The sequence below is a fragment of the Paramisgurnus dabryanus genome, chromosome 13 (genome assembly GCF_030506205.2).
Source record: "Paramisgurnus dabryanus chromosome 13, PD_genome_1.1, whole genome shotgun sequence".
In the NCBI taxonomy this organism is placed as follows: domain Eukaryota; kingdom Metazoa; phylum Chordata; class Actinopteri; order Cypriniformes; family Cobitidae; genus Paramisgurnus; species Paramisgurnus dabryanus.
The window spans coordinates 13,677,558-13,704,369 of record NC_133349.1 but is presented as its reverse complement, the minus strand read 5'-3'; the positions used below and the strand labels follow the sequence as shown (position 1 = coordinate 13,704,369).

Below are 26,812 nucleotides of genomic sequence, written 5' to 3'. Positions count from 1 at the left end.
ATGACATTTAAAGGGACACTCAACTTTAAAAAAAAACAAATCCTCATTTTCCAGCTCCCCTAGAGTTAAACATTTGATTTTTACAGTTTTGAAATCTATTTGGCCGATCTCTGGGCAATGATATCACGCAGTGCCCCGAAAATAGTCCCCTGCTATTGAAAGTTACCAAGGGGGCTACTTTCAGGTGCTGCGTAATATCACTACACCTGCTGCAGCCATGTTACATCAGCAAAGTCCTTGATTATTACGCCAGACTGAGAGTATAGTTCATAGCCATATCTGCCTAGAAAATCACAACTTTTAATTTCTGTCGGTCTTAGTACACGATGTAACTACAGAAGAGTCAAGTTTTAAATAGGAAAAATATCCAAACTCTTTGGTCATTTTTGAGCGCGATGCTAATGGTCTAATCAGATTCAATGGATTGTGCTAAGCTATGCTAAAAGTGGTACCAGACCCAGAGATCGGCTGAATGGATTCCAAAACTGTAAAAATCAAATGTTTAACTCTAGTGGAGCTGGAAAATGAGCATTTTATCATAAAAAGTGGAATGTCCCTTTAAGTAGTTTTTACAATCATACCTCACAAATACAATACTGGTGTGCATCTTGGGACAAAACAATGGCACTAATATATGTTAAGATATGTCAGTGCATTTTTAAATTAAGCCAGCTCAAACATGTATTTTCGTCTGGGGCTAGGATAAGCCCTGTTCAGGAAACTGCCCCAGAATTTTTATTTTAAATAAATTCTTCATATAACTTCGTAATTTCATTCTAATAGCTTTGCCTACCTGTCCACTCATCCTCCTATTGTTTCTGTTGGTCTGTGAATGAGAAGTGTCATCACCCTGGTTGACCAGAGCATCTTGTTCTCGTCCACTCTTCCCCAATCTGCCTGGGTTTGTGGGCTTGGACATCTGAAAAAGCATAAACTTTTCTTTTTTAGACAAACGTCAAGAGATTCTAAAGCATCCACAGGGTCTGATTATTAATGAAATGTGATAGGAAATACAGAAGTGTGGACACAACACTATGACTGGTCTTACCCTTTCCTCTATAATGGGAAGTGAGATGTCAATAAAGGCTTCCTTCACAGTAGAAATCTTAAAGGAAACAGTGACGACATGTTAAATAGTGTAAATCCAAGTATCCATAACACATTAAATAATAAATAAAAACAGGCAGAAATGAATGTGTGAGCCTATCTGTGAAATCCAAACTAAAGTCTCGATTAGGAGCATTGTAGTTTAATTTCACTCACTGATTTCAATATTAAAAGCAACACTATGAAGTTTTTTACCTTTAAATAATGTCTCTAAAATTATTTCAGTGATAGAACAACTTTTAACTGGACAAATTGTACCGTTGCTGCAACCTGAGCAGCCTCCTAGCTGCTACAAGCACACTCTGAAAGTGGCGGTGGAGGGTAGAGCACACAGCCCCGCCACTCCCCCTGCCTGCAGAAGAGTGTCTGATACCAGGAACTGTTGCGCTTTTCAACCACATGGGGGAGCTGTAAGTCATTTTTACATGGAAACTACATAGTGTTGCTTTAACATGACCTTACTCAGTTATTATATAAAACTAACATAACTTATAGACTGGGTCACACACTGTATTACAGTATTGGTAAAAAAAAAAAAAAGAATGCAGATGAAGTTTTTATGGTTCAGCTGGATTTTTATCTAAACATTGCACATCCGAAAGCAGAAATGCTTACGTGTTCACACTCTTCACACATTATGGTGCTGGTTAGCTCTCCAACGAAAATGCGATCCACAAAATTCATTTTTACTCCTTCCTTCCCATACGCTGTAGATCAAAGACATGCAAAATTGCAATATTTACATATAATCTCAAATTTACATAGCAGAAATTAAAGTAATACAATAATTTTATAGTTTTGGATAGTTCATCCAAAAATGAAAATTCTGTGATCACTGTCTGGAAGTGAATGGGGTCCACGAACGGTTTGGTTACAAACATTCCTCAAAATATCTTACTTTGTGTTTATCAGAAAAAGGACATTTCTGTGGGTTTGTAACAACATGAGAGTGAGTAAATAATAACAGAATTTGCATTTTTGGGTGAACTTTCCCTTTAAGTATTTCTTGTGAAGTGATCAAAAGCTGTCACTAGATGGCAATATTGCTCTGAGTGATGTGAATGCAGGTGAAGCACCCTTCACTTGTCGTTTTGTCTCCTCATCAGCCGTCTTCTCAGTGGGGTTGTTAAAGGCTTTGAGGATGCCTGCTTTAATCCGCTGTCAATGTAAACACAAAGTGATGCCATTTTGTCATGTTCAAAACATAGGCGATAGAATCACATCCTATAATAATGAAAATTGTGTATGTTAATTCTAATGAAACTCAATGCACAAATGCCACAACCCTTTGTTTTATGTGTAAATAAACAACATTATAGCACAAGGCCGTGTGCACATGGTAAAGGCCAAGGTTTGAGCTGTACTGTGAGTATTTTATAAAAGCACATGTACTATACATATTAAGACTTTCAAAGGCGAGCGCTACTATGTTTTTAATGAGAGGTGACATGGTCAGTGACTCTGTTGGTGAGAGAGCTGTCGCTCGACACTGTCACAGTAAAGCACCAATCAATACATAATTGGCCGTGGTGGTGTTGACTATAGGCCTCGGCCGGTTTCCTGCATTGTCCCGTCCCCACGCTCACGATGAGCTATTTAGGTCAAAAGTATGGCTAATCCCTCTCTTTCAGTTACTCAGACAGGGGGTTTTGGGGGGCTGTGTCAGACCACTGCAACACAAACTAATTAAATACAAACACACACACACACACACACCCTAAAATAACTAGGCCACCCCACACTCTTAAGAAGTTGAGCTCATTTAAGAAGCTCATTCTTAGCATTTTCATTTAACAGCTAATTGGTGATAATTCATTGAGGTTAATTAGCATATTGTGGGCAGTAATCCTATTGGCTGACCAACGTAAATATTGTGGTGTCCATGTTTGGTGACTGGTTTAAGAGCTCTCAGCTATGTTTTTGTTCAGTGATTGATTATAATCGCAGTGATCTTGATTTCAAAGTAGTTAGTAGTTAAAAAATTGAAAAACACTTTTCACATACAGTGGGACACAGAGGAGTGTGATCACAGAGAAAAATTACATTTTAGTATAGAGTATAAGTAAATCAAATAAACAGTATGACATAAAATGAATAACTTTTTAAGGCCACTAATCCAATGTAACCAAATTTCTAGGATACTAATCAGCATAAACTAATTTGTGGCATTGATTACATTAACTCTAATATTTGTATAAAAAGCTCAGATTTCCTTGCATACATAGAAATGCACCAAAAATGATCTTTAGGGATTACATGGCTCATCAGGTTTTGTTCAAACTTGCAAATGCCACACCAGTTCAAATGCATCAGCTCATAGCAAACACAAAGAAACTACTGTAAATTAATCTATTCAACTTTGCATTCAAACTGTTATGTTGATAATATATATAATAACAAATGTAATGCATTTATTTCATTGAAGAAATCCAATAACTTTTTTACTAGTAGTTTGAGACTCAAGGACCCAGCTGTGTATTTCTTTGTCGCTTTTGCATATTTAGATCTTTTAAAATCTTACTTGAATTTATCGTTTTTACACCCCTGCACACTAACAGAAATACTGCTAAACACACATGCTGGGATAACATGAAGCAGTTAAAGGATTAGTCAATTTTCTTAAAAAAATCCAGATAATTTACTCACCACCATGTCATCCAAAATGTTGATGTCTTTCTTTGTTCAGTCGAGAAGAAATAATGTTTTTTGAGAGAAACATTCCAGGATTTTTCTCATTTTAAGGGACTTTAATGGACCCCAACACTTAACAGTTTTAATGCAGTTTAAAATTGCAGTTTCAAGGGACTCTAAACGATCCCAAACAAGGCATATAGGTCTTATCTACCGAAACGACGAAAAAAAAAACCTACAACTTCTCGTCTTCCTCCGGCTGTGTGACGAGCCAGCGCGACCTCACGTAATACGTCATCACGTATGACATATGCAAAACTACGCACCAGCGTAGTATTTTTTGCATATTTTTTCTTTTTCTTGCCAAAAATGATCGTTTCGCTAGATAAGAACATTATGCCACTTTGAGATCGTTTAGAGTCCTTTGAAACTGCAATTTTAAACTGCATTAAAACTGTTAAGTGTTGGGGTCCATTAAAGTCCATTAAAATGAGAAAAATCCTGGAATGTTTTCCTCAAAAAACAAAGTCGTTTCTTCTCGACTGAACAAAGAAAGACATCAACATTTTGCATGACATGGTGGTGATGAGTAAATTATCTGGATTTTTTTAAAGAAAATGGACTAATCCTTTAAGCCAGATTTCCTATGTTCTTCCTTTCCAAGTGTGGAGGGAGGGAAGGAGGGAGGCGGGTGGGGTTGAAGCGCCATCACAAAGCCTCAGCAAGCAGCTGACTTGTTTCCCAGGGTGCACAATGAGGCCAGTCGCGCCACTTGCAAGGTTTCTAAGTGGCACAACTGTCCACATTCACGGATCTGAATGGGCCTGACTGGCCCCGGGGCTCGTCACCCTATTCTGCACCCGTTTTCTTAGGGCAGTAAGGTCCACTGGTGGGGCTGCGTGGGTCTTGGCCCCTGGCGCTTCGGACGTCCAGAATAAGAGACCCACAAGCCAAACCGAGAAACCACAGAATACTAGAAGGACCGCACAACTCGCTTACTACACGACAGGGGTCAGCCACCCAGAAAATGTCTTATTCTTTCATTCTGTGCGACTGCATTTTAAAGCAAAGGTTCTCAAAACACACACTCACCTTGGTCTCCTCGACTCTCACCGAGTCCAAAAGGTAGTGCAATAACTCTTGACTGTCCTGTTGCTGGTAACCTTTAAATCGAGGAGCCCTGTCGACACACACACACACACACAGGCATAGAGTCAGAATGTATGTCACACAAACACATTGATACCAGTGTAAATACAACCACAGGGACAAAAGGAGCCGAAGCCACGCAAACACCAATTAACCACACACAAAAAGCAATCTGCAGCTTATAGACGTCTAAAGACCGGAGAAGAATGAAGAAAATCTTCTCTCAAGGCCTTTCTTTGATGACTCTTGCCGTCTCTCAGACTGGTTTCAGGTACCAAGAGGCAGCGGTTTCCCAATCACAACTTTCATTCAACCAGCTGTGAGGTCAGTCAGACGGAGTCACGCATACACGTTCATATGAAAACAAACAACACATACAAGTATTTAAAGCTCTCATTTAACGAATTACACACCCTCGACTGTAATTCAGCTGTAACTGAAAAAATTTATAACATTTTCTGCATTTCAAGGCATTAAAAGTTCAGTCTTACTGTAAATGGACAGCCTGTATTGATATTTAATTTCCATACTTTAATATTTGATAAAGCGCCTTGCAAAGTAATGACAGATGTATGTCGTTTTGTTGATAAAAGTTTACTTGTGTAAAACTTCACACTAATATTAAATTTTGAACAGTTGAATGTTTTCAATCTCTTGCAGTCCAAGTGAAAAATCTTAATAATCATAATGCTTAAATTGCATAATGCACTTGTCCTTCAAGCGAATTCATCAGGCCCAAATTTACTGAAATTGCAGACATACAACAGAACCAGACAAGGCCATCCCAAAAATTCCAGACTGCTGAACATAAATCCATTTGTCCTTCCTCCAACTAAATTCTGTGGTAAATCTAGCAGAAAAATGTGTTGGGCATTTAGGAGTCATCTACTTCTCTTCTAGGCAAACCCAGGCCAGATGTTGGCCAGCTGTGAGGGGCCATATGGGCATCTGGAGGAGACCCTGTACCAACCTGTTGTGCAGGATTGGCATTAAGGTTGGATAGCTGGTCAGGGTGCTGCGAAGGGCATTTGACCTAGTGATTAACCCAAGAGTAAAAGCGCAGGTCAAGGTGCTGGGTTGGCTCAGGGCAGTTGTCTGTCCAGCTGCGTATTACCTGCAAAGTAAGGTAGTTGTGCGTGGGCAGGTTGGGTAAAGCAGTGGCGGATGGTAGGGACATCTGTCCCATGGATTGATGATGTCTGATTCTTTGCCTGGCTTTCTTTGACCTAAGCAGGCCCCTGCTCCAGGCACATGTTATGAACAGAGGGTCTAGAGAGCTTGTTAAGTCACACGACAAAAAAATGCTAAAATTCCAACTAGCTTTTACAACCTACAGCATTGAGCAAGTGCTGCTGCTGTGCAATCTTGTGAATGCACATGGCTATAGATATTAATACAGCTATTAAATGTATACAGTATATAACTTGCTTCATTCTGATAACCATGCATGAAGAACCATGCCAAGCTATTTTAAGTTTATTCAAAGCATTTCTTAAACAATGCTGTACCAACTGAGCTACAAAGCAATTTATTACGGCAACATTTATAGTTTAAATTGCCATCATTAAATTGTATCAATTGCCATTCAACCATTAATTTTATGGTGTTCTTCTCACTACTGTCAGGTTGAGGGTTTAAATGGTGTTTGGATCAGGCTGTAGAAAGACAAGAAGCGAGTGAAGGAGAGCTAATGGGAGAGAGGAGCTCTGGTGCGATAGAGGTATACGAGAGATAGGGAATGTTCTGGAAGCTCATTCCAGTGGAAGTGACGGCTGAAGGAGCCTGTAGCGGTGGACCCAATATGGCCCTGCCACAGACGGACAGCTGCAACCACTAACACAATTAAAAGCGGATGAGTTAGTACCAGACGCAAGCAGCTCAATCGCAAGCGTAACAACATCAATCCAATATGTGCATCTTACACTGAGCACAAAATACACACGGTTTTATGAAACATACTGGCTTGATCAGGCATACACTGATTTATTAGCTTCACTGCCCCACAATGCATCTATCTGTTCCTGTAGAGCCCTTCATTCACAGTGCAAAGGTCATGGGTTTGATCCTACTAAAGATCACTTTGGTGAAAAGCATCTTAAATGCATAATTCTAGCAAACAGATAATTGATCAAAGATCATTAAAAGTATAATATTTAAGCCTGCATTTATTTATTTAATATAATTTAAATAGTTAAAGGAACAGTATGTAAGAAATTTATATCAATTAATCATAAAATGGCCCTGATATGTCACTAGACATCAAGAAATCATTTTCATTTCAAATACTTATATCACTGACAACAGTGGTCTGGCCGAGATATTGTCATTTAAACAGTGGAGTTGCAGCCCTCAACTGATGTTTATGTTGTCATTTTGTGTATTGGCCACCAGTTGTGTGATTGCAGTACCAGTTTTAGCCACAAGTTTTGTGATTGCAATACCAGTTTTGGCCACAATCCTACATACTGTTCCTTTAAAATATTACAATCATAACAATCTGATAATTAAAATTGAATTTTTATAAATTATATTATTTAAATAAAAGTATAATGTACAAATGCTTAATACAAAATTATAATTAATAAAATATACAGTATGTTCAAACACAACACACACAAAATGAAAAGGATGTCTCAAAAGATGAGGGCCAAACAATTTAAAAGAAATTTTCCCTGAACTCCTCATAACTCAGAAAAGTCTTTACGAGACTATTTATGAAAACCATGCTGCAAAAATGAGTCGGTCAGAAATTATGACAGTAATGTAACAACCATGAATATATTAACATATGAACATTCAACCGCTATTCTGCAGTAATCAACTGAAGAGCGACAGTTTGAAGTATGCCGATTCGTGAAGGTTAGCCAACCATAAGAGAGGTTATTTACCAATGCAAGTTTTAAAGCTACAATGAAAAGCTGCCTGTAAATTATCATTGGCTAAAGAAACCTTGACTTTAATTAAATGTACAAATAAAAAAATAATAATATGAAAGCTATGAAGGCTGTAGAATACGGCTCTTGAGGCCGCTGCTCCTCTCACCCTGCCTTTGGCAAATATTTTTTTTAAATCAGCACAGGTTTAACCCTCTGAGAAAGCATCTATACAACAGTAGCTGCCATTATCCTTTAAATTGCTCAAATTGACATTCCGAATTAAAAATACGGTCAATGGAAACATGTTAATTTACCAAAAACTTCCATATATCACAAAAACATTGCTGCTACTAAGTATAAAGGGCTTTCCTTGGAATTAAAGGGCAACTATAGTCTGATTCACGTTTTTACATTTACAAGTGTGTGTTAGTACATGTTAACAATATGCAAAAGGTACATGCCGTAAAGTAAACAATGACGAAGTTATCATCTCCAACATAAATCTCTTTTCTTGGATTACAACAAACATACGGATTGCATGCAACAGTTTACTTCCTGGGATTGGTGATGTAGACAAGACCGACATTATCATAATTCCTCCCACTTGGACTCACAGCCAGTAAGTTAAATCCTGTTAGCATTGCAAGCAAATATTTCAAACATGGTAAAGAGCATCACATTTCCAGCTGACGTCAGAGGTATTCCGGCAAATCACAACGTACAGATTAGCTGGCCAATCAGGGACAAAGCGCTTTTCAAATCGATGAGTCAACTCCAAAAATGATCCACAAAAATGTGAAAAATAATGTGTTTTTAACCATAAACCACACAAACATATTTTATTATACCAAATACACAAAATAACGTAATTTTTTTAGCAATGAAATAGGTGCTATTTAATGTTTGGATAATACTCTTACGTCTCCTCCTGTTTCCTTGTGAGGTGAATGTGATATGAGTTAACCTACCTACATCAGTCGGCATGATTTTTGGAATGACTTATCGCGATATCATCAATTAGTGGAAACGGCGTCATTTTGCAAGAGTCTTTTGTCGACATTTAGAAAACAACGCTAAAGTTTTGCGTAAATCTGCAATGGAAACGCAGATGGTAAAAGCAAAGTAAGAAGAACCTGTTTGTGTGTTCTTAAAGTAATAATAATAATAATAATAATAATTACTTACATTTATATAGCGCTTTTCTCAGTACTCAAAGCGCTTTACATATGAATGGGGGAATCTCCTCAACCACCACCAATAAGTAGCGTAAACCTTTTAAAAACTGATCTACATGAGAAATCTAAATGATTTTCAGTAGTACTTTATTACTCAAAATTTAGTTACACGGTACAAATCAGATGTCAGGATAACTATGTCTACATGTGTGTTTACAGGCTGGGACCTTCACTGGCACCAGAAACAGTGTTGGTCGAGCAGGCAGTGCAGTTGACTTCTCTTTGGATCACTGCTGGCGCTGGTACCGCTCAGATCTGTCCAGCTGGCAGAGTAACCTGGTCCTCAATAAACCGTGCCAACAGCACTCAGCTGTGTAACACACACACACACAACTAGCTCTTCACCCATTTTATGGTTGTGGTGCTGGTCCCACCTTCAAAAACAGTGTCCCCCAAACCGCAATCTCTCAAAAGCCCTTCTGTCACTTTGCCCGAAATAGCAAACGTACAAAATGATGTTTAAGAGCGGACCAGCAGATGTGACCCACCCCAGTCAACAAATGAATTAACAAACAGGATCTGTCCTGTCAAGGACATACTGAATCACACACACACAGATATGCCATGCTATGCAAGGCCCTCACTTGACCCCGGCACACTGTATAAACCACTACTACCCCTCTCAAATGCAGTTATCATGTGAATACCGGTGAGTGTACGTATGCGGTGCAGATGAGAGGTATGCACGAGGTTTGACTAGTTTGGTTTGTGCCAATGCATTCACATGTTTAACACCAGAGTTGCGTCACAGAAACACAAGAAGATTGTGTACAAGAGCAAACCTACAATGATCAGCCTTGAATCAGATTTAAGTGGCTAAACCTTTGTGAAACCATGACATCACACCAACAACCAACACATAATAACTTGTGTCATGTTTTGTGTGCATTTACCCCAGAACAAATTTATACACACTACTACACTTCATACATATACTCAAATGAATCCCTGTGCCAAAGGCTGAGATGGTGCCAGGTGAGCTGGATGCAAATATGCAAACCCAGAGGTCTGATAAAGGCATAGTACCTGAGTTCATATCACAACAGCACCAGAGAGACACCCAACTGCCTGGCAGGCTCCAGTCTGAGCCACCCAACCATTCAACATGTTCACACAATAGCCGGTGAACCGTTCAGCGTGCACTTGTTGTAAAACCAAATCACAAAAGCAGACCAATCAGCCATTCACTAAATTTAAAGCATAACCTGGAAAATGCATACAGTACAGTGCCTTTTAACTAGCAGTGTTTAGATTCAATCGTCTTGATGTAACGTACTTAACAAGTGCAGAGAACTTTCCAATAAATATACTATGGTATTAAAAATTTATTTTTTACCATGGTAAAAGAGCAATAACACCAAAGCACAAAAATCAAACAAGTTATTATCGGTGCCAAGTCAAAGAAATATAATAGAAAATTGGGGGTGGTCATGGTGTAATTTTAAAGGACGGTTCACATTTCGCGTCTTTTGCGCGCTCAAATTAGTTATTTCAAATGTAGGCGCGCTCATAATGGAAGCGATGCGGTCGCAACGTGCACGCGGTGCGACACGCTAGTTTTTTCCAAGCACGTCCGCACCGCATCGAGTTGAAAACATTTCAACTTTTCAGAATGCAGCAAGCACACCGCGGGTCATGTGACAAGAACCAACCAACGGTTGCGTTTTCAATGCGGTTTTAGATGGGAAATATGAACCGCCCCTTAAGCGGGTCGCATACCGGTTGCGCAGCTCAGCGTCGCGCCGAGTCGCGTCTAGGACAACTTGGAGGTATCTTAAACCGGATGTGCACATTAAATAGCGCAAGCTTTGTCAGATAGTGTATACTTCAAAATGCAAAATATATGTTAGCAGCCAATGTTAATTGTTAATGATTTGGGATGAATATGATGTTATTTAATGTTAAACTATGAGAGTGGCACTCTGTGGCGTGACAGGGATTTGAGCAACTTCCAGAGTCGTAGCTGGGCTGCACGGACAGGCGCCAACTGTTGACGCCAGTGTGCGTATACTCATAGAAAGCAATGTGTACGAATTTTTAAGAACAGAACGGCACTGCACGGCGCGGCGCGACCCCTTTAAGGCTTTGCAGTATGTCTTTTTTAAAGGTGTGAGTGTAGTCATACTTCTGACAGAGTTGGTTGAAAAGGATCTTGGGGGAGATGGGTCCTTTGCCAGGATCCTTAATGCTTTGAAGGAATAGGAACATGGCTGAGGTGAGGGGCTCAGGACTGGGCAATGTCACAGTTAGTGGGCCCTAGAAGAAAGCAGAACACATACGATGTTTGGCTGCATGTCTATAAACATGAGGAGAGACTAATTTAGTCCATGAGTGGTGGGGATGTAAAACATACCAAGTTATTTTCAGCAGAGGGGCAGATCTTTATTTTATGTCCTTTCTCCTTGACATCTTGAATCAGGTCATTCAGCATGTGAGTCTGAGAGAGATTCTATACCAAAATAATGTATACATGTAAATAAATAAAGATAAGGAAACATTCAGGAATAATCTTTGTATTTTAGCAAATGTTCATAGCAAATACCAAACTAAGCTGTAATGTGAGTTTTTTGATAAAAAATTGGTTCTTAGGACATTCTTCTCACGTCTCATTTACTTCCTTACATTTAAATCCAGTTTTATTTAGATGTTGCCCTCAATTTTTACTGTAAAGTTTATAAAGTAATACACAGAAGTTCAGTATGAGCTACCTGCATCACAGCATTAAAGAAGCAAGTGTTGCCCAGGTTGCTGATGCCCTTGACAGGTATAAGTGTGCTGTTCGCTGGACTCTTCCCTCTCTGATCAACATACTCTGTGGCTTCCTCTCTGAGCTTGATGATTTTGGAAGTTGCTCCTAAAGACAGAATCAAATTCAGGGAATTACTAAAGGCTAAACAAGTACAGTGAGGATGGAACAACATTAAATTTTTTTACTGATGTCAAATGGAAAGTTGAGTAAAAACTAAATCTGCTACATGAGGATCTGTTCTGGACAGGTCCTGGCCCAGTGTCTCCTGTCTGATTTTTTGCAGTAGAAATGGGTTAACATGCTGGGTAGCAGCTGGGAGAGGCTGCAGATGACAGCTGGATTAAAATACGCTGGTTAGGGAGCGTGGAGCAAACCCAGCTGCTCCCCGCTACAGCCAGGACTCTCTGCAGGAGCTTCTCGGCCCAGACGGCCAAACACAAGGCCCGCAGAGAGAAAAGGGGGAAATATCAACACAAACAAAGTAAAACTCAGGAGAAATGACGGGTGCATTGCTTTAAACACTTAGGAGACATGAAAGCAACCTGCGTGATAGTTTTGAGCGAGTAGTCGATCTCTTATATTGCTCTCAGAATCCCACAACAAAAAACATGAATAACAACAACATAGGTACAATAGCGCATCTTATCTTATAATTCAATTCAGATTATGTCAAAAATTATAACTTTTATACAGAACAATTTATGGCTAGTACAAAACCTATAGGGGCGGTTTCCCAGACAGGGCTTATCCTAGTCCCTGACTAAATTGCATGTTTGAGCTGCATTAATATAACTAGTTTTAACATATATTGGTGACATTGTTTTGTCTCAAGATGTACACCTGTAGGTTTTTTTCTTAGGTATGTTTTTAAAAACTTCTTAAATGACCTAATATAAATAAGATCTAGTCATTTATTAAACTAAACCCTGTCCGGGAAACCGCCCCATAATGTAATAGCTATGAAAGATTTCTTCAGAATATTTAGTGATTATTATACACATGTTATTTTAACTGTTTGCATCACAGACCATCAACAGAATTTTTACATCAACTTGCATAATACAGAAGATCAATAAAAGCTGAATATTATATCTGCACCTATAATAATTTTTACTAGTCGTGGATATGCATGTGGCGATACAGTATTTAAAATGTAATAATAAATAAAATAATTTTAGGAAAATAAAAGTACAAAAAAAGGTAAATGCACTCCTTAACCAGCACAATCGTTTAGTTCAGGGTTTTTTAAAATGGGTCACACAGTGGGACTAGCTGGGTCACGCAAAGTCACTTGGTTGTTGTAACGAATGGCACAAAAACATTGTCTTATTAATGACAAAAAATGACATTGGTTTTACAACTTAAACTTACATTTAATTTATTTTTGCATTTATACATTTTTCTGCGTATTTCTATAAAAATATTTTGGTGGGTCCTGAGATGGATTATACCTATGGGTCGTGGAATGAAATCATTTGGGAACTACTGCTTAAGTTGATAGGTTTAGGTGTTTTAACATATTTACCGGTCTCAATAAAAAAGGTTTTATATTGCTTAAAAATCTAATCTAAATAAAAAACAGACTAAAATTGGCTCTTTGATCCCCGCAGCCAGGCAGCACAAGTGACAAATCATGGCCTCTCCATGCAAACGAATGGAACTCAGCTTTAAATAAAAAAATATTTACACTTCCAATGTTGATATATTTTTAATTGTTCATTTTTGTAATAAGTTTAATTTTAGCTAGTCATTTGATGCTATTGAAACGTTGCATATCGTTATGATTGGCTTGGTTGATTTGGGTACGTGATTGTTTGGGTGGAAGTTTGATAACGTGGCTCCACAGACAATTCTTCCAAACTGACATTTTTATGTAACATGAGAGTGCCCATGGTCGAACATTTGTGGCGTCAATTCATTTCAATGTAAGGAAACGACGTGGCGTTGTCCATCTTTTTTTACAGTCTATGGTTTAAACAGTCTGGGTTGAAGGCTATAGTGACTATTTTAAGTTCACATGGAAACGATCTGAAAAGAAACCGCAAAAGTGGTGTTGCGTTATCACTTTTTATTCCGCGTTTATACGAGCATTTTGAGGGGGAAATCTGCGTGCATATGGTGACGCAAAAGTGTGTGATATTCGATGTAGTATGCACTCCAGGCGGCTAGGTGGCAATGTGAAGCACTGACACACAACAACACCAAGTCCGTGAGCCTGTGTACAACCTTCTTCCTGGTTCTCCCAGGTCTCATTCAAAGCCGTCTGGTTTGCCTCCGACGAATTGGCGCATCAACAGTTTCACTGAGGTAATTAATGTGCCTTCTCTGATCAGTAATACTTGCTGTGAATAATTCGTACAACTGCTGGAAAGACTTGTATATTTATCAGAGCTGCTATGGCAACTTGAAGGTCCGACGTGTGGAAATAATCTGACATGTTTGTTGTTATTTTCCTGAACTGGCGCATGCCTGTGACGTAAACGCGTGCGCGACGAGAGCCACCGTGAGCAGACTTTTGCGTTTTTACTCTTTAGACGAGAACGCGACGGTAGATCGTTTTTAAGATTTCCACTCTGAAGGGTGGTTTCACTTTTTTGCGTTTTTAAGCCCCCAAAACGCCGTCGCCGTGTAAACGAAAGGCACATCCGATAAAATATTTTTACGTTTTTACCCTCGAGCGTTCTCGTGTAAACAGGCCCTAAATGTTATGATTAAGGATTTTTTAGTCAGGTCACACAGAGAGGTTTTCCTAATGGAATCTATTAATCCATTAACCATTTTTTCTAGGAGCACTGCATTTAGGCATTCATCAAAAAAATTAATTTAAAAGCTAAACTTGGTTACATTTTGCCTTTAAATTGATACACAGCTGAATGTCCTCTGCTTTAACCAATAACTATTTTGTCAGATTAAAATATAACTACAGGCTACTATTTAAGTCAAATAACTTCTTAAAGAGCAGAAGTAACTCATATCATACAGATGTTTGCAGGTTTTGTACATTTCTCCAGTCAGTTCTGCCGTCAAGTGTAATAATATGGCTATTCTTATGCCCCAATTGCTTCTTTCGTGCATGGATGATTTCTCTTGAAGAATGTAGAGAAAGCAGCGTGGTTCATGTAGGTGTGATGTTTATTTGCCCTAGTGTACATCGATTTCTGCATTGATCCGCAAACAGTAGACGAACATTGTCATATTGAATATGATTGAAAACGGAAGGTTAAAGGTCATCTTTGGACAAGCTACACAATTCCATAGCACATATATAAACCATACGTTGACTTCCCCTATGCCCAATATATTCAACGCAATAAGAATAAAAGGACGCTAACTAACAACTTAAGACTGTTAGGTTGTGAATGCCTGTCTAGATGGAGATGTTTGGACGTCAATCAGGGTCAACTCAAGACCTGCCTTAGGCGAATCTCTGTAGGACAATACACCAAGAGGACAGTGAAAGCACGCAAGCTGACACATAGATGATGTTTACTAACTCTAAGGTTGCAAAAGTATGAGCACTTCAGACACTTGTTACCTTCTCAGCCAATCACAAGCAAGCACCATTGAATGGTGGAAAAAGTCATTTCTGAGAACCAGAATGCAATGGGTGAATAAAACACAACACAACGTCTTACTATATCTTTCAGACTAAACTGACATTCCTATGTCCACAGCTTCAGTTTGTTCCCACCACCAATCCATATTGTTGCATTGCCACATTTGAAGGATGGCTCAAGGTCAACCCACGTTCTCTAATTCAGGAAATAAATTGGTTTTTCTTTGAGCAACAATGCTCTCCAGAGACCAAATGTTGGATGTAGATCCAAAGACATCCGCTGTACAAACTGGCCGGTATTAAGACATAGCATGACAATGGCTTAATTTGGAAAAAATAATTTAATTAATTCTGAAGTATCTTGCTTCTGTAACCCTGATTTTCTCACAGAGGGTAATCAGGCATCAAAACAATAGATCGGAGCGCTGCTATTCCTAAGTGGACCCAAAAGCATCTGGAGCTCTACACAGAAACATCTGGAAGGTTGTCTGTGCCCATTTCTCCCATTTGGGAGGGGGCCCATATGTCCAAAAACACAGTAACGCAAACAAGTGTGGACAACAGTGATGCACTGTACAATGGGCAAATGGGAAAACAAGCAAAGGAGAGTAAAAACATTTTATCTTTTGAAAAATAAATGTGTGTTTTAATTTTTAAGGAATAAAATGCAAAGTGGGAATGCCTATGGAGCGACGTCGCATCTGGGACCGTCGATCAAGGTAAACAATGTTCAGAGTGCCATCTGCCAGTGAGCCAGGGTAGGAGATGCATAGTGGGGATTGAGGGAGGTTAGGAGGAAATGGGTGAGGGGGGACAGTGCCCTGAACAAACATATGGAAAAACAGACTTTTCCTCTCCCTGCAGCAGTTAGTGAAGGCAAATGTCAGCACGCACCACAGCCACGCTTGACTGTCCCGCACTCTGCACCACCACCTGGTTCTCCTTGCTCAGCCACCGAATATGGGCAGGAGTGACACTGTGGATCATGTCCCCGGGGCGGACTAAACGATGTACTCCAACCCACCCAAAACCTCTCCAAACACACAAGTGCCAGAGACAATGGGTTGCAAATACAACTATGACAAAAACAAATCCAGACTTAAACAGTAAACTTTACAGAGAAAATAATTTTAGATTTGGCGTTTTTAATGAATGATAAATGCAAATGCCTTTTTTAATTTATCTCTCAAGTCTGACTTTTGACTATCCAGAAGAACTGCCGAAACCACCAAACACAAAATTAAACAATACAATGTAAAAGTCAAGAAAATGCAGTAAAACTCAACAAACTGAAATTCAAACCAAAATGCAAAAATAAAATGCACTGTAAAAAGAATACTGTGAAAAATACAGTAACTTGCTGGCAGCAATTAGCTAGTAAGTTGCTGTATTTCATTTCACAGTATTCTTACTGTAAATGTAACTGCAGTAAAATTAAAATTACTGTGAACTCTTTTACAGTAATAATCACAGTACTGTATTTCATAACTACTACTGTAATAGGGATTACTGCATTTATTTTGTGTACTGTAAAATGAAGACTCTGTTTGTCACAAAAATGCCATTTATTTTCTCACTTTAAATTACAAAAATTCATAAATTAAAAATAGCATAGCATACATTTTTTTCAACATGTTACATTTTTTCTGTGAACATCTCAAAACTTTTCTGAACACATACATTTTTTTTTTAATATGTTAACATTTTTCTGTGAATATTTCATTTAATTTCAACACTTCATACAAAAACACTTTTCTGAACACACAAAAAAATCAATATTTATTAAAATGTTTCTGTTAAATTACAAATGCATAAAAATTAAATGATTTACATTTACAGCAGGATTTCAAACCTGAATATTGTTTTCTCCAAGACGTTTTTTTTTTCAGAACTATTATTCTTTTAAAACTGGACCTGAACTAGTTGACTTCCTGGGCTGGACTCTACCCTGTAGTGAAAGAAATTGACTATTAATGTAAAAGTTTATAAGCAAGACAGATGGGTTGATGACATATACATAAAAGTTTACTTCACAGTGTTTTAAAGGTGCGGTGTGTAATTTCAAGAAGGATCTCTTGACAGAAATGCAAAATAATATACAAAACTTAATTATCAGGGGTGTATAAAGACCTTTCATAATGAACCGTTATGTGTTTATTGCCTTAGAATGACACGTTTTAACTACATACACAGAGGGTCCCCTTACATGGAAGCCGCCATTTTGTGCAGCCATGTTTCTACAGAAGCCCTTAACGGACAAACTTTTTTACTAAGTTGTCTCCAACTATGACATGTTTGTCAGGTGGCAGCTACCGTAGCTTCTCTATGTGTTTCAAAAGCAAGAGGTGAGCAGTGGACTGAGCAGTTGGTTGCAATTCACAACTTCACCACTAGATGCCGCTAAAATTTACACACTGCACCTTTAAATAAACAATTTTTATTTTTTTATATGCTCTGTTGGTGGTATGTGGAGTAAAATCTAATATTTTTTATTTATAACTGTCTACATTAAAGGCGGAGTGCCCAATGTTTGAAAAACGCTTTGGAAAAGGAGACAGGCCGACTACTAAAACACACTTAAAGCCAATCATCAGTAAGGAGCGTGTCTACTAACCGACATCCTTGCTGGGTTGCGTATGTGTGAGGCGGGTCTTTTAAAAGAGGGTCCAGATTCTATTGGGGTAGGGGCGTGTTTGTTTAGGTGATTTCAAATATCAACATTGGCTTTCAAACATTGTGCACTCCGCCTTAAATACTATTATAAAATTATACATGAATATCCCACATTTCTGCCACAATACCATGTTTACAGTTAGTGATACAACAGTGAAATTTATGGTAAATATTTGTTGATTTGTGAATGGAAAAGTATTGTTTCACTCGACGCGCCAAACACATATTTTGAAATGACAAACCACACACATGACGGGCTACATACATGTTGTGACAAACTTCGCATCGTGCGCCCTCGAAAAAAGAAGTCACCGGCCGCCACTTGCATTAGACTAGCTGTGCTGCTTTTCTACCGTTTGCATGGTGAGTTAAATTAAACGTTTGATGTTTAACAATAGCACAACAGTTGATATAAACAAAAATAAACACTTTAAGAAGTATTTTACTAATCGGGTAGTTGGTTAAAGAATGAGTACTCAAATATTTGTTCCCATTTCTAGTCAAAACTATATAAAAAACAAATAAGTGCCAACCTCTGGATAAATTCCAATGTAGTGGCTGCATCATACATGGCTAGAGCAGAAGTGAAATCACAACGGTCACTCAATTGGAGGAGAACTCTGCCCTCGATGGAAAGCATCCATTTTTTGCCCCCAGAATGGACTCTCCTAAAAAATATTAAATAAAAGTTGACATTGCACAGTATTCAATCTGATATGGTTTACTATTTTACATAAGCAAAATTGGTAACACTTTACAATAAGGTTCATTAGTTAACATTAGTTAATGTATTAACTAACATGAACAAACCAAGAGCAATACATTTGTTACAGTATTTATTCATCTTTGTTAATGTTAGTTAATAGAAATAAAGCTTTTAATTGTTTGTTCATGTTAGTTCACAGTGCATTAACTAACGTTAACCAGATTTTAATGAAGTATTAGTAATTGTTGAAATTAACATTAACAAAGATTAATAAATGCTGTATAAGTGCAGTTCATTATTAGTTCATGTTAATTGATGTAGTTAACTAATGTTAACTAATGAACCTTATTGTAAAGTGTTACCGCAAAATTTATTGAAAACACTAGCCCTACATAACTACCTCTTTTTTTCCTATTAGATCAATAACCACTAGAGATTTTTGGAATGTATGTGCAAGATGACATAAAACTTTGTTCACACCACACAGTGACTCGATACAAATATGCTTTATAGATGAAGTAACCCTTAAAACTGGCATCTATTGTTTATGTCGAGTGCTGGGATCTTACCGAGCATGATGAGCCTTGGAGTGCTTGGCAGGGAAATCTGGGCCTCAGCATCTGTTTAGGTGGAAGTTTCCTGTAACACAACATAAACAAACTAATAAAAACTATTAGAAATCACAAGTACAATATTCATAAGAGAAAAAGTGTGTCAATACTGTACAAAAATAACTTGCATCAACCAAGAGAAAAACAGCTTCTTCCTGTTGCATGGTTTCTGTGCACTTTAACATGTTTGATATATTAATATATATATAAATCATAGAATAAACAACATTGCTTGCATTTGAAAATCATCATGCATGCCAGTTCATGTAACTTATGTACCTGGAACGATGGTCGATGGCTCTTGTCTGCAGTCTGAAAGGAAAAAAAGAGGTGAATAAAAGAACGAGTAAGATCTCGAAATATCTTAATACAGTGCGAGAATATTATAATACTAATATATATATACACAATTTCAAACTATTTTGAATTCAGCAATGCTAACGTTAGGTACTCTTTAATCAAATAACAGACGTTATAAATGTAATGTCGCCAGATAAGACAAATATTTATACAATATGCTCCCAAAAGTCGGGTATAACATTTCAAATTAGGCTATTAACAATCTAACGTTATAGTTTCTGCAGTTTGACCTCCAATGAAGTTCAGAAAAATCTTGAAATTATGAAAAATGTGTGTTACTGTGTTTTCTTTCGAATCGGCTGGCTTAACTTTATGTCCGTTTCCTCAGGCAGCAACGTAAGCGAGCAAGAGAAAAAAACGAGAGATTTAAACGAATATCGCGCCAATAAATACAAAATACACACTTTTAAATTAATTTTGGTTCACAATGCTAACACTATAATTAAATTAAAGACATTATAAATGTAATGTTGCCGGATAAGTCTTACCTCATATCTCCTCAGCTGCGTTTTCTTTCAGCTCGAGAGACTGGTTTCAGCCTGCTGATGTCGTCGCACTCCCAAATGCAGGGTCCATACGTCATCAACCCTGGGTTATTTAAGTTAACTGACCATTAGATTCGCAAGTCATAAGCATATTAAACAATTTACTATTAACTTAGAATAACAGTCAACTTTATAATTGTTAATATTCTGAAACAAGACAGTTTTGATGACGTATGCAGCCGAGAAATGCGACCTCCGGAGGCTGCAGCCTTCGCATTGAGACACGGCCAATTACTATTATTATTAAATTATTATCCTTCTCTTAACTATGACGTTATAAAATGTTGCCAGACTAGAAAATATATCGAAATCATGCAGAAATATATATTTGTGGTAATAAAATTGCAAAATGCACACACGAGACGGGTTTACTAGGAAGTGCCACTCATTACTCCTCTCTCTCCGTGCACTCTTAAAGTTGAACAAACAGGTGACTTTACAAGAGTAAACTTTGGAATTAAATTAGCAAATTTACCTTTCTGAAGTAAAAATTCAGATGAAAGTGTGGAATCTCGTAGCTTTCCTTGGCTGAAGAAAAAAATCCTCTAGAAATTGCTGTATTGTGATTCACAGAAAAAATATTTTTACTGTAGAATTTACCCGCCGTTGAAAAAAGACCATAATGCTTTGCAGATCTACAGCAACTTGCTGTATACAAGTTCTACAGTAAGCATTTGCTCATTTTACAGTAATAATGCTGTGAAAACTACAGAAATTTGTTACAGTGTGTATTAGTTAAAAATTGATAAACAATGCTGGGAGCCAGTATTAAAATTATTATGCAATATACAGCAAGCTTTTTGGGTATATTTGAACAGCAAAAGCAGGGCTGTTTACCCAGCAAACTGGTTTCAAAGAAGCTTTCGGAGAAGAGTGAGGCTTAAATTAACAGCACTAAATGTAATGAATTTGCTATTTTAGTCAAAAAGTAAAAGACAACTCTCCTCAGGCTGAAGATAACAAGCAGTCATGAGGAAGACCAAGCAACACCAAATGTCTTATTAATTTGCTAATTTGTTGTGACCACAGGGCATGAAAACTGCACTGCATCGCCATCTGAGGCCAAAGCTATCTAATGTCTTGTTATTTTCAGTGAACACACATACTGGACTGACCTAAATATAAGAGCATTCACGTACCCAAGACAAACTGTCTTCTTTAATCAACAAGCTGTTAGACCCTCAAAAAATATGGCTGATTTCATGTTATGTATAAAAAATTTTGGACTGGTGGTTTATATGTATAGCATGTAACTAGAGAAAAGACATAAAAGGTATCTTGATTGACATGCACATTTTTGCACCTATGGGCGTTCTGGTTTGAAAACGAGGTGTATTCAGGTGCATTGTTGGCGCGTTGCTATTTTGAGGCAAATAAAATAGACTACGCCGTTGACCAACAAAAACCTGGTCTAAAGTCAATTGCGCAAATTAATAGTGTATTAGTTATTTAATGAGCGTGTTAGAAATATGTGCTTTTAAATATGAAAAAGTAAAGCATTAAAATGTAAAAGATTATTATTGAGTCTCTTGGACATAAATGAGGACCGATTATGAGACGTTAGAAGGTGTAAAGAGCCGCTTCACCTGCAGCCTTGTAAGTAAATAAATGCTTTGCTTTAAACAAATTAATCTGTTTTTAAATGTTTTTTAAATGCTTCCCCACTGATTTATTGTATATGATGACTCTGTACCTGTGGATATGGTGAGATGAGAAACATTTTTAAGTAATGCTTTAAAAAAAAAAACTCATGGCGCTATCCGGGTGCTGTAACGACTCTCCGCACGTTTGAAATTCTTTATCTCCTGTTTGTTACAAATTAAGTATTTTTAGATTACAAAACTTTTCTTACATACTTGTAAATTATTTTGTGATGATATTGGATAGCCATACATTTACAGCAATTAAAAGCCTGCTATTTGTAATTCCATGACTAAAAGAAAACGGTTTTAAGGTTTTAAAGGTTTTAAACAAAAAAAATAACAATTTCAATACAAGTGAAGAACAACACAATTATTTAACATTAATCTAAAACTGGGGGTCTTCTTCATCCGCTTAGTTTTTCAGTTTACAAAGTCAGTCATCTAAACAGGGATTAGACATAGCGCCAGCGCAACTGGCTTTTAAAGGAGATGAGAGCCGAGACTCTCATTGGTTTATTGCACGTTATGCCCAAAACACACCCATTACTCATTAAAAGAATAGGAACAACGCTTTTTGACCGTGCACTCGGCGCACAAACCATTTTTTTCATCGTAAAATTGCCAAAAGTGGACTCGGACACACCCATTTAGACCGTGCACCGTGCGCTTTAGACCATGCGCTTAGAATAGGGCCCTAAAACTTTGCTAAAACAACAAAGCTGGTGATGCGCCGCCCATATCGTGTCATTCGCATTGCCCCACGGGAGGACACGTCTGATCGCGTCTTTGCATTGACTTTGTATGTAACCTACTCGTGCAAATCGTTGAACTCGTGTTTGGTGTGTATGCCCAAAAATACTTTTTGCACAGTACTGTATATTACAAGGTATATCTTTTTTATCAACATGTGTGTTGTCTGGGTTCGAACCCTTGTCCTTTTGCACTGCTAACACAATGCACGACCATTGAGCTATTACAGCACCATAGCAGCACCAACACCTGTAAGAGCCTCATGAAAATTTGACTCCCACACTAGTGAGGTGTTCAGGACTGAATTTACCTACTAGTAAATAAACACGGGAGCACTTTAAACATGGGGAGCAAATCCCAACCACTGAACACAAGGTGCAATTTTTGCATAAGGTCACTTTTTTGCATATTCACAAATCAATAAAAATAAGGACAAATTGTAAGATATTAAAAAATATTTAAAAAACATACATACCCTACCATTATGAAATATGAAGTGATGAGTGTAAAATAGGAATAAATAAAATCAACCCAGACGAAAAACCAATATCAGAAAATAAAGAATCAACTGCAGTACGCGCCGGACTCTGAAGCCTATTGAGTAAAAAACATTTTCATTTCCTCCAATAAAGCCACCCCAGCTGTGTTTCAAGCACAAGCCTGGCTCTCTGAGGTCAAGTCTCTTTCCACCCAGTCTCTGGTACTTGAGCTGAAGGCCTTTTTGGTGAGAGAGCGCAGTTAATAGATTTTCTTTCTTTTCCCTGCTGTTGTTGTGGAAAACTATTATGGATTCTGGAAAATTCTTGCTGGGGCTCTTTTGTGTCGTGGGTTTACGAGAAAAAGCGAATGCGACAATAGCCTCTGTCTCAAAAACCTGGCCTTCAAATATTGCAGAAATGCAATTTCACCAGCTCCTCTATGCCAGCGCCAGTCCATTTTGCAGTCACAATGGCTGCCCGTTTCTCCCACATTTAGCCAGCCTGCCGGGAACAATGAACAGGGAAGAATGGAAACAGGTAATTTAAAGAGCTGAGTAAGAAGGACGTGGGCTGGAGGTGGCACAACTCTGGCCCAGTACCACAGACCACCACCAGCTAACTTCTGGTCCTCGACAGAAAAATATCACCCAGTGCGACTGGTTGTTGGTTTTCTGCTTTCTCAGTGATAGAGTTTATCAGGCTAACCAAAGTTAATACAGAAAGGGAATCCTAACAAACATCAAATGATGAGTCGACCACTAAGTTGGCCTGTTATGAAACTTAAAGGTCTTAAAGGTCAGAGTAGGTAGGCCTACCTGTCTGGATTCAATGAACAGTCATATAAAAATATTTGGAGCAATAACGCCAATACGATCATTTCACACAACAAGTTTAAAGTCCACTCTCACAACATTTGCCCTATCCCAAGACTGAAGAAGGAATCATGGGGACATGTGGCAGGGCAGGGGGAGGAGCAAATCCAGCATCCCGTCTTTACACAGCTGTAGCCGTTCTTCAGGGAATCCGGTCGGGAGCAGCACTCAAGCGCCTAATGGCATTAATGAACGCAGCCGTGCGGCATTAAAGGAACTGGAGCACAGCTTCGGCAGCAAGACCCTGGCTGTGTAGAAACGTTGCACAGCCCCTAGAGTAATGGGAGACCAGTCACACTGAGCTTAGCATTGCTGCACCAGAGCAGAAGGGCATGGACAGGCATAGAAACAAGCTGAACAACTGTTAAACATGGCAAACTCAATGTGGTAGAACATGTCATTGAATTTCATAAGTGGTGCGCTAACAAAAAACTTACGATACAAAAGCTGCCTCTTATATAAAATTTCTGTGGATGAGATTTCGAATCGTTCATAGCAGAAAACACCAGATGTCTTTCATGGTATTTAACTAACACTTGAATGAAGAGAATGAAGCTGACAAGCCTGTCCACAGAAACCATGAGCGAGTGGTTCGACTATTGAATATAAAGCGGTTTCTTCACAATAATCCTTCCACATTAACAAATTCATATCTCATTCTAATACTGTACACTTGATAATACTTATGATTCGAACCAAGGCCTTCTTCATATTTCATTACAAAAAGCAAACAGGAAACAAAAGAAACACTAATTATAAATGGCATTGTGCAATGTGTTTTTAAATTTTGCAGTGAAAATATTTGACTAATAAATTTTTTGACAGATTTCTTAGTTTTAACTGATTAAAAAAAACCCTAATAAGATTTAAACCTTGGGCAGTTTCTGCTAGTTTTAATATATTCCTGCCATTAATGCATAACTTCTATAACATATCAAAAGGGAATCAAATAAATGTTTACACTTTTGCTTTTGGCAGATCCAGGGTATATATTCACATGCTCCAAATTAGTGACAGGAACACTGACAGCAGTCTTGTAATATCCGAGATTAATGCTAACAGGGTTCCCACTCAAAGTCAAATTCACTGACTTTTTCCTGATTTTCTCCTTATTTTCACTGACTAAAAAGCTGAATTTCCATGACCTATGTCTGGGAGGACGTGGGCCTGGATGTAGTGTAGACCGCGAGTTTATAAAAATGTAGCTTAAATGTGTGAAATGAATAAACAGTGCCAATAAATAGCGGTTTATATTCTATTCAGCGGAGGCTTAGACGCAGAAATGGTAAAGTTAACAAGCTTGTTTAAGATTACATTTTAATAAAAGGAAACTAAAATTTAAAGCAACAAACAAAACTCCCTGATATTCCACCACTTTTACAAATAAAAATACCTGATTTTCAATGTCTGGAAAAGACTTTTTAAATCTCCATGATATTCCAGAAATTCAATGACCCGTGGGAACCCTGATACAAGACAACCTAGAGCTAAATTAGGGGGAAAGACTGAAATGGGTCTTTGCCGAGCAGAACTTTTCGAAAATGTTTAAAGGGGACATTCACAAGACTTTTTTAAGATGTCAAATAAATATTTGGGGTCCCCACAGAGTACGTATGTGAAGTTCCAGCTCAAAATACCATATAGATCATTTATTATAGCATGTTAAAATTGCCACTTTGTAGGTCCTTTTAAATGCAAATGAGCTGATCTCTGAACTAAATGACCATGCCATGTTTGGATAGTGCAGATTAAGGGGCCGTATTATCCCCTTCTGACATCACAAAGAGAGCCAAATTTCAATAACCTATTTTTTCACATGCTTGCAAAGAATGGTCTACCAAAACTAAGTTATTGGTTTGTTCTTATTCACATTTTCTAGGCTGATAAAAGCACCATGGATCCAATTATAGCACATAAACATGGAAAAAGTCAGATTTTCATGATATATCCCCTTTAATAGAATAACAGATTAATTATACAACAACACTTTCATTAATATTCCATATTTTTGTTTGTAGGGTGGCATTTAAAAACTGTTAAGTCCTTCTGGCTCCCAATGTATTTTTCATCCATTCTACACATTAGTGCCTTTCTTGATGCCATTGTCAGTTTAGGCCTGCGTGCTCAGTGGAGGCTGTACGGCACTATTCTTTGAAAAGATGTTTTGTAACAATATGTATTGTGAAAGGTGGCATACACATAAACTGTACTGAACTAATATAAACAGAATACAGCAGTTTTTCATATGTAGTTTTATATGCATAAAACTTGTACAATAAAATGTTTGTCTCTTCATTTTTTTGTGAACAATGGTTCCGTCGCACAATGTTTATTGTCTGTATCTCAATATGTGACCCTGTTTGTGAAAACCCAGCTAAGTTTTTTTTTGTGATTTACTGTATTCTACATATATTTATCCTACACAATGTTAAGAACATATAAAATATAACCTTGATATTTTATATTAACTGAGTAAGGCCATGTCAAATATAGAAATCAAACTGAAAAAAATGCTTCTAATCTCATAATTAGATAATGAGACTTTAATTCGGATTCCATAGACAGAGTCACATATGGCATTGCCGTGTACACAGAAAGCATACAAATATTTTGGAGCTCCTATCTGGACTTCCAAAGGTTTCAATTTCCAGAGATGAATTAGACCCTGCACCAGTGTAATGACTGTCACTAATACTATCAGATAAAAATCAGAGGTGTTTCCCTTTAGTTAAGAATGAGGCCACATTTTAAACTGGAATTACAGTACCTGAGGTGGCCTTCACTGAGTGCTTCTGGAGGAAGTCTAGGGTCTGAGCGAGGGCCTTCCTATTGCAGTGAGTGGACAGCTCTTCCTGACATTCAAAACACCT

The 26,812-nt window shown here is 37.9% G+C and overlaps 1 protein-coding gene across 5 annotated transcripts in view; it reads right to left on the bottom strand.

Moving 5' to 3' along the window:
* Nucleotides 1–26,812, bottom strand: part of usp45 (ubiquitin specific peptidase 45) — a 34,791-nt gene that overhangs the window by 5,459 nt on the left and 2,520 nt on the right. For 3 of the 5 annotated variants that reach the window (XM_065298354.2, XM_073811560.1, XM_065298355.2), the window contains exons 5-13: nt 26,710–26,810; nt 11,707–11,852; nt 11,352–11,447; nt 11,124–11,254; nt 4,831–4,918; nt 2,139–2,265; nt 1,723–1,814; nt 1,049–1,105; nt 794–919 (exon numbers count right to left, since the gene is read on the bottom strand). In XM_065298354.2, the coding sequence (XP_065154426.1) occupies nt 794–919; nt 1,049–1,105; nt 1,723–1,814; nt 2,139–2,265; nt 4,831–4,918; nt 11,124–11,254; nt 11,352–11,447; nt 11,707–11,852; nt 26,710–26,810 (964 nt within the window). The remainder of the gene's footprint in view (nt 1–793; nt 920–1,048; nt 1,106–1,722; nt 1,815–2,138; nt 2,266–4,830; nt 4,919–11,123; nt 11,255–11,351; nt 11,448–11,706; nt 11,853–26,709; nt 26,811–26,812) is intronic. The other 2 variants (XM_065298356.2, XM_065298357.2) reach the window with 1 other exon arrangement.